Source organism: Mirounga leonina, unplaced genomic scaffold (assembly GCF_011800145.1).
Source record: "Mirounga leonina isolate KUSES-001 unplaced genomic scaffold, KU_Mleo_1.0 Mir_173, whole genome shotgun sequence".
In the NCBI taxonomy this organism is placed as follows: domain Eukaryota; kingdom Metazoa; phylum Chordata; class Mammalia; order Carnivora; family Phocidae; genus Mirounga; species Mirounga leonina.
In genome coordinates this window covers 53,535,605-53,544,570 of record NW_023270447.1, presented here as the reverse complement: position 1 = coordinate 53,544,570, position 8,966 = coordinate 53,535,605, and the positions used below count along the sequence as shown (strand labels likewise).

General features: G+C 41.1%; 1 protein-coding gene across 7 annotated transcripts in view; it reads left to right on the top strand.

Moving 5' to 3' along the window:
• Positions 1 to 324: 324 nt before the first annotated feature.
• The window catches only part of OSBPL9 (oxysterol binding protein like 9), a 186,685-nt gene continuing 178,043 nt past the window's right edge, over positions 325 to 8,966 (top strand). For 4 of the 7 annotated variants that reach the window (XM_035018578.1, XM_035018577.1, XM_035018576.1 and 1 more), the window contains exon 1: positions 325 to 462. In XM_035018578.1, the coding sequence (XP_034874469.1) occupies positions 352 to 462 (111 nt within the window). In that variant the 5' untranslated portion in view covers positions 325 to 351. Of the gene's footprint in view, positions 463 to 5,214; positions 5,278 to 8,966 lie in introns of all 7 variants that reach the window. The other 3 variants (XM_035018575.1, XM_035018573.1, XM_035018571.1) reach the window with 1 other exon arrangement.

Below are 8,966 nucleotides of genomic sequence, written 5' to 3'. Positions count from 1 at the left end.
GATTTGTGAAATGAAGGCATAAATGAATATCAGATGTGAAATCTTTGGGACCTGTAAGGTATCATCATGGGTAATAAAATTATTTATGTTAATAAATAATCTTAGCGGTATTCATGCTTGCATTCCTCACATCCCTGGCACCCAGTTCTGCACACAATACACGCCCCATGAAAGCTTGTTTGAGGTTGATAGCTGGGGGCATGGGTGGTTGAGTTTACGAGGAGCAGCAGCAGCTGGCCCCGCCCCGGCCCCGCCTGGTCCCGCCCCTTCCCGTGGTGGCCCCGCCCCCCACAGTGAATGCCTTATAGGCGAGTGACGTCAGGTCGTTTGTTGCCATTGGCGGCTCCCAAGATGGCGTCTATCATGGAAGGGCCGCTGAGTAAATGGACTAACGTGATGAAGGGCTGGCAGTACCGTTGGTTTGTGCTGGACTACAATGCAGGGCTGCTTTCCTATTACACGGTGAGACCTCGTGGGGCAAAGCTCCGAGCGCCTCGGGGGTCGCTATCCCGGGGGGGGGCGGGCTTTTTGGTAATCGGGTAGAGGTTGCTAAGCTGGGGGTGCCGCCGTACGAGAGGGTTCCCTCGTGAGGGGAGGTTTTACGTCCCGGAGAGCCAATGAGGGTGAAGGAGATGGTGGCGCAGCCAATAACCAGGCAGTGGCTGTCTGATTTATGGGTTAGGGGCGAGCCGCGTTCCTTTTTTAGGGTCCGGTATTAAGCTGTGGTGGGATCCAGCGCGGGTGTAGGCGGGTGAGGGTGGTCGTAGCCATGATTTAAAAGGGCAGGTTACGCAGTGCGTGTGGTTTCCCCACATTGTCATGAACTTGACATTGCCCCCCCGACCCTGTGGACTGCCGCGCCCCTTAGCTTCCCTCCAGGGATTAAAGGGCGCTGTTTTCTCCAAGCAGTGGTCACACAAGCTTGGCCAGGTCCTGAGGTGACTGGCTCTCGGGCCACACGAAGGAGTCCGAAATCCCCGCTGTCTGCCCAAACTGAGTGTTTCTTTCATGGGACGCACTCCTATTCTGTGAGAGGCGAGCGTAACCGACGCCTTAACTTTTGAAGCCAAGGATTTCCCACCCAGGCGTTTCTCGTTAGCGAAGACGGAACGGATAGTGCGGCGTCTCCTGAAAGTTGTATTCTGGGGAGGGCTGAATTTAGGGCTTCACTGTCATTAAACGCGAACCAGTGGCCGTGGGCAAGTGCACGAATTGCCATGAATCTTATGTTCTGATTATCCGTTCCACACTTACCGCATTAGAAATAGAAGGTGGGTGGTATTAGAGAAATTAGTTACAAAAGTACTGTCTCTGAATAGTGTATAGTTAATAATAGCCAACTAGAGGGAAGAAACCACTTAAAAGGACAAAACAGAATTCCCTGAAGCCTTCAGAAAATTATAAAAGAAGAAAAAAAATTATAGAAGAAGGGTTAGTGTTGAGAGAAGTGGGAGCACTAGTATTCGTTCGTTTGAAAACCATTTATTGAACTCGCGCTGTATGTTAATTATTATTGCTTTGGGCTAGGTGTGTGCTTGTGAGCAAGAATCAGCAGAGATCAAGGTATTCACCATTCTTTTTCTCTGGAGCTTATATTCTAGTTTAGTGGTTCCCTTAATTCATTTCACTCACAGTAACTATGCAAGGTAGGTATTTGTTATCCTCATTTTATAGAGGCTCCAGGCTTTTAAGTAATTTGCTCAAGATCACAAAGCTAAGCAGTAAGTGGTGTAATCAGGATTCCAGATTGCTGGCTTTCTATTTTCCCTGCACTTATCTGCAGGGGAGAGAGGTTAAGTGCAAGCTGTGAGTTACTAAAGGCTAGTCTGCAGGAGTAAAAAAATACAACTTTGAGCATCCTTTAACTATCAACGTCCTTTCTCTACATAATTTTTAAAGGGAGAAAAAACCAAACCTGAATGAGATTTAAGCCCATCGTTCAAAATTATCTTTAGGTAGCCATGAAAGAGATGAAACTGAACATTATATCCTCAGAACTCTGGAATTATGAAATCCCATGGCTCAGATAAAGAGTAATGTTGGGTTTCATTAGATGTGATAATCAGAAATTCCAATGGACCCTTTCCAGCCTATTCAAGGTAGAGTAATTTCAGTAAGTAGCACTATGGAATTAAGTTAACTCTACAAATCCCACATTTGTATTGGTCTGAACCTAGGGCCATACCGGAGAGGCCCCAAGCTGGGGTTCTTAGGAGCTCCTAGCCCAGCCCAGCTCCTTTTTCCTGTATGGTTTTTTTTTTCCTTAGTGTATCCTTTTTTTTGCCTCCTTGCCCTTTTAGTTTTTGAATACCTTGATAAATCTCTCCTTTCCTTATTAACTAAATATAGGTTTTTCATATACTTCTTCCTCCCCTTCCCCCAGTACCTAATTTCTGCCTTCTGAGACCAGACTCTATAAAACATCATCGTTGCCAGCTGAAGGAGGTATCATATTTCTCACTAATGGCTCTTTAGAAGTCCTTTTTTTTTTTTCCTTTTCTAGTTCTTTGGTATTAAAGCATTTGCTTGTAGAGAAACAGCAGGGAAATATTATAAAGTAAAATGATCTTGTGAAATAAAATGATACCTAATCCCAAATTAGAGGAGGTCCAGCAAAGATGAAAAGAGGATAGGTATACACTTAAAGTAGGAGACACGTTGAACATTGGCAAGGGCTTCTGTATACTTAGACATTGTTTTAGTACATTAGGATTCAGAAGGCTTAGAAGGTACAGTTTAGCGATTTGCATGGGGCTAATAACTTGGAGCTACATCTTCCAGAAAGAGTATCTGAATTAGTTACATTAGCCTTTTAGCAGAGTAATAAATAGCAAGTCACTCTGTCCCTTGTTTCCAAAATCACTTAGGCTCTGGTCTGGTTCTGTGATTGGAGATCTATTCCAGGGTGGCCATGAAAACCCTGAACTAAAGTTGGTTGGCCTTGCTTTAGAGTTCCCCTGTACTGAACATTGATATTGGGGGGCGCCTGGGTGGCTCAGTTGGTTAAGCGACTGCCTTCGGCTCGGGTCGTGATCCTGGAGTCCCGGGATCGAGTCCCGCATCAGGCTCCCTGCTCAGCAGGGAGTCTGCTTCTCCCTCTGCCCTCTTCCCTCTCGTGCTCTCTGTCTCTCATTCTCTCTCTCTCAAATAAATAAAATCTTTAAAAAAAAAAAAAAAAGAAAGAAAAAAAAGAAAATTGATATTGGGATAATCTCAGAGTTGGGTTAGAATCACTGGGATTGCCGTGAACTGAATAGATTCACCTAAATGTCATCTCAGCCTGGATCTTTTTCTCTGGGCCTGGGCCCAGACCTAGACCTGTTCTCTGGGAATGAATGTCTTTTTACTTTATCTTTCTTTTATTTTCATACTCTGTGAATTTTCAGTTTTTGAAAAAGAGCTTCATAATAGTATTGTTCTGCCCAATACATGAAGAGAGAAACTGTCTCTTTTAGGAAAGTAGATTGAGACAGTCTTTTCAGCTCTAGTCCAGTCTCTTAAGTATTAGAAACAATATAACGTAGTTCATTCAGCAAGCATTTATTTGGGGCCGACTTTGTAACTGGCATTGTATTATATATGGTGGTGGTACAGAATGAAGGAGAGTCCCTTCTACCTAGGAACTCACAGTCTAGCAGCGGACACCTAAGCATAATTTCAAAACAATATGATAAATTTCAAAACAATATGATAAATTCTACAATAGAAATAAGAATAGAGTGCTGTGGGAACATTGCCTGGAAAAGGCGAGGGAAACATTTGAGCTGAGATTTATAGGATAAAGGAAGAAGAGAAAAGGGGCATTTTAGGCAGTAGGAAACTTGAGAACATAAAAGTGCATTAAGAAGATACTAAGGATTTCTGGGGGGTGGGGGGATGGGCTATCCTGGTGATGGGTATTAAAGAGGGCACGTACTGCATGGAGCACTGGGTGTTATATGCAAACAATGAATCATGGAACACTACATCAAAAACTAATGATGTATGGTGATTAACATAACATAATAATAATAATAAAAAGAAGATACTGAGGATTTCTGAGCAGCTCTAGTGTAAAAATGTATATGGGAGATAGCAGGATATTGAGTCCAGAAGGCATTGGGAGCCATAGGTTAGGCCTGGAAATGAAGATCTGTTAGATTATAGCACATAAGTAAGTTTATTAGATACCTAGGGAGGGCTAAGGTATAAATTTGGGAACACTGTGAACAGCCAACCATTTATGTGAATCATGATCACAAAGGAAGGTGAGAAAGGAAGGAAAATTGAGGGAGTTACAGATATATGGGGAGTTGGAAGGTTAGAAAGTTAGTAAAGATCATGCCTTTTGTAAGTTTATCACATGTTTACTGAGAACCTACTGTGTGCCAGGTGCAGTGCCAGAAGGAGGCGTTAAAATGGCAATAAAATGGAAATAATCCATGCTTTCATGATACCTAGAGTCTACTGGGGGATACAGCAAGCAAGAAACGTGATCAGGGAAGCATAGGATGCTTGGGTATGTAGGGAGGTCCAAGACTCAGTCTTGGAAGGTCAGGAAATATTGCCTAGAAGAAACAGGTTTGCTATGACCTGAATGATGAATAGAGGTTAGCTATGTGAGCAGAGAGAGATAACTGCTTGAGATAGAGGAAATAAATGTTTTCGGAGGAGACAAGAGTAAGGAGTTAGACAGTCCTGGAGTTTGGGCTGTGAGATGGACATGAGATGAGCTGAAGAGGTGGGTAGGGGCCAGAAAGACTTTCTTGGTAAACTGTGCTAAGGAATTTGAATTTTTCCCCCAGGGCAGTGAAAATCATTAAGTGTTGTAAGTAGTCTTTGTTATAGAAAAATTTTGATTATAGAAAATTTCAAACATATAGAAGAGGATAATAAAATGAATTCCTGTCATCCAGCTTGTACAGTTATCAACATATGGCCAATATTGTTTTGTTAATACTTCCACCAACTCCTTCCTTCTCCATTGGTTCATTTTAAAGCAGATCCCAGATACTATATCCTTTCATTTGTGAATATTTCAGATGTATTACTAAAAGTTAAGGTCTTTCTCTTTTAAAAAAGTTATCACAATACCATTATTACAACTAAGTATTACTAATTTACTAATATAAAATATCTAGTCAGTGTTCAGTTTCCTTGTCTCAAACATTTCTCCCTCACCAGTTGGAGTCAGGATTCCAATTCCATTTCTTTCTTTTTTCTTGTTTGTTGAAGAAACCAGATCATTTATTCTGTGGGATTTTCTACATTCTGGATTTTGCTGGCGGCATTCTTGTGGTATGTTTAAACATGTTCCTTTGTTGTTTGTATTTCCTACAATATAGGAACTGTATAAACTGATAATTAGAGCTAGAAACTTAATCAAATTCAGTTTTTTTTTTCTTTTGGGCAAGAATTCTTCATAGGTGAAACATTATATTAGGTGGCACATAATGTCTGGTTGTCTCTATGATTTTAAAATTGATCAGGAGGTACAGGTAAAATTTGTATCCTTTAAAGAAGACTGTCATTACAGAGAAATAATCAGGTCGTATCGACAGGACTTAGTGATTGGATATGAGTGAAAGGGGGAGGAGTTGTCTAATGAAATGCAGGTTTTTGGTTTTACATGGGGAATGATGATAGGGAAGATAGGAAGAGCAGGTTGGGGGAGAGGTTGCTTTGGGGTATATTGAAATTGATATAAAGATGTCCTATAGTCTGGAATTCAGGAAAAAATCTGGTTACAGATACATATTAGCTTTATATATGGAGAATTGAGAGAGAATAATTAGGATGCTCAGAAACATCTTTGGATTAGTTATTGCTTTGTAATCAGTTACCCCCAATACTTAACAATTTAAAACAACAAACATTAGAGTTTCTGTGGTTCAGAACTTTGGGAGTGACTTAGCTGGGTGGTTCTGGCTCAGGGTCTCAAGAAGTTGCGGTCAAGACATTGGCTAGGGTTGCAGTCCTGTGAAAGACTTGACTGGAGTTGGAGGATCTGCTTCCAGGATGACTCACTCACACAGCAGTTGGCACAAGGCGTCAGTTCCTTGCTGGCTGTTGGAATGTGGCCTCAGTTCCTCACCAGCTAGCCTCTTCATTGGGCTAGACTGGTGTCATTATGATAGGCTTTATGACTTCACCCAGAGGGGGAGTGATCAAAGTGAAAGCGAGGAGGTAGCCGCAGTGCCTTTTATGACTTAGTCTGAGAACATCACTTCTGCCTTATTCTGTTCATTAGAAATGCACCATACAATTTAGCTCATGAGAATGGGAATGGGAATTTCAGGCATTGGAAGGGGAATTAGGCCCTACCTTTTGAAAGGAGTGTCAAAGAATTTGTGGACAGATTTTGTTTTTTGTTTTTTTATTTTTTTTTAAAGATTTTATTTATTTATTTGACAAAGAGAGACACAGCGAGAGAGGGAACACAAGCAGGGGGAGTGGGAGAGGGAGAAGCAGGCTTCCCACTGAGCAGGGAGCCTGATGTGGGGCTCGATCCCAGGACCCCGGGATCATGACCTGAGCTGAAGGCAGACGCTTAACGACTGAGCCACCCAGGCGCCCCTGTGGACAGATTTTTAAACCACAGTCATATTCAGGGGATTGACAGAGAAAAAAGCCTGCACAGGAGAGTGACAAAGGACAGCCAGAGATACAAGAGAGAAACCAGAAGAATGTGGCAGTCAGGGTGGGAATAGTGAGTTGGCCTGAATACTGTTGGGAGGACTGAATAGATGAAGACTAAAAGGGTCTACTGGATTGATCAGTTTGGAGATCATTGATGCCCTTAGTGAGATCAGTTTCTATGGGGTTGTAGGGGTGGAAGAAAGGCAGATTGGAGTGGTTTAAAGACTAAGGTGTAAGAAGTAGAAAAAGTGAGTGTAGATTGCTCAAGATGTTTTATTGTGAAAGAGGCAGAGAGGGATATGAAATTAAGGGGTAGGGCTTCTAAGGTAGGATTTTGCTTAAATGTTGTAGGGACAGGAATCAAGATCCATGTTAAAAATGAGGGTAGAGTTAGTACTTAAGGAGTGTAGTAAAAGATTTAGATCAATGGCCTTGGGACCTGGAAAAAAGGAATGGCTAGGGATACATTAAAGGTTAATCAGGTTGTTTGAGGAACTAGTTGAGATTATAAAATATGATTTGTTTCATCATTACTCCAAAATGTTTAACTCTCTTTATATTGTTTTTATAACATTTTGGAGAGAAAGTTAGCAACAGTGAATTAATAAGTTACCAGGGCCACTCAAGGTATTTTTTGTAAAAAGAATCATTAGAAAAATCATATATTCTTCCCTATTACATGCTGCCTGGAAGAGATTTTGCATTTCAGAACTACTGGTAGTTGGGGGCTACCCCGGGTGGCTCAGTCTGTTAAGCGTCTGCCTTAGCCTCAGGTCATGATCAGTGTCCTGGAATCTGGAATCCAGCCCTGCTTTGGGCTCCCTGCTCAGCGGGGAGTCTGCTTCTCCCTCCCGCTGCTCTTGTACTCTCCCTTGCGCTCTCTCTCTCTCTCTCTCTCCCTCTCAAATAAATAAATCAAAAATTAAAACAACAACAACAACAAAAAACCACTGGTAGTTGAAACACATTTAGGAGTTATTTGGCTGTCCTTAGAAATGTTTGGAAGATGATCAGAATTTTTGAAGAGCATAAGTATATGTATTTTTCTTGCAAAGATGTAAAAGAGGTAGTTTCAGATTCTCCTAGAAAGATCTCAGCACCACTCCCATCAAACAGTTAAAAGTGAATTTATAGGGGCGCCTGGGTGGCTCAGTCGGTTGGGCGGCTGCCTTCGGCTCAGGTCATGATCCCCAGGTCCTGGGATCAAGCCCCGCATCCGGCTCCCTGCTCGGTGGAGAGCCTGCTTCTCTCTCTCTCTCTGCCTGCTGCTCTGCCTACTTGTGCTTTCTCTCTCTGTGTCAAATAAATAAATAAAATTAAAAAAAAAAAAGTGAATTTATACTTTTCTAAATAAACCATTCTTGACAGTTTTTATTAAGCTTAAATGGTATATATTAGAAGCCCAAAACTAATAAAGTCGCTTTTGAATTGTAAAAGGAACAAAAGAAAAATTGTATCTAATCTAAATGCCCTAAAAAGAAAACAAAAGAAGCTTCTAAAATGGTAAGTATTATCAGTGGGAAGAAGTATATGGAAATTTTGTATTGTTTGCTTTCTTGAATACTCTGGTCAGCCTTGATTTTTCCATTTCAGTACCCTTGAAACTTGCTCATGTAATTCTTTGGGAACTTAATCATTTTATATTTGTTATCATTAACTAGCCGTATCTATAGTACATTCTTTATCTGTACAACAAGTTTGTAAACTCCTCAATGACAGTACTGAGCATTATGATTTTCAAGTCCTACAGTGTGGCACATTGTTCTTGTAGTGAATAGAATGTCCAACGCCCTTAAAACTTGGTTTAGAGATGAGATTATGTTTTACACAGCCTTGTAAGTTTTGCAGAATGTGCTAATAACAAATATGTACGTTTCCATGGTTTATGTGAAACACGATTGAGCTTATATCAACAGCAGCGGCTTTTGTTTAATTATCCAGAGCCTGTAGAACTGTGTGGGATCTTTTGCTTAGTGTGTTGTATCAGACAAGCAGTCAGCTCTTGCTTCTGTTACAAGCAGTTTTTGTTAATGGTAATAATTTGTGGAAGGATGGAAAATAGATTGTTCTTATGCCACTCCTATATGTGGCAGTTGTCATAGGATCAGATTTTCAAATACTTACGTAATTCCAATCAAAGCCAGGACAGTGCTCAAGTGATTTAGATTAAGGATTTATTCCTTTTATTGCTTATAGAGAGACAGACAAATGGCCAGCCCAATCATTTATTTTTATTTTTTATTTTTAAAGATTTTATTTATTTTTAAAGATTTTATTTATGTATTTGACAGAGAGAGGCACAGCGAGAGAGGGAACACAAGCAGGGGGAGTGGGAGAGGGAGAAGCAG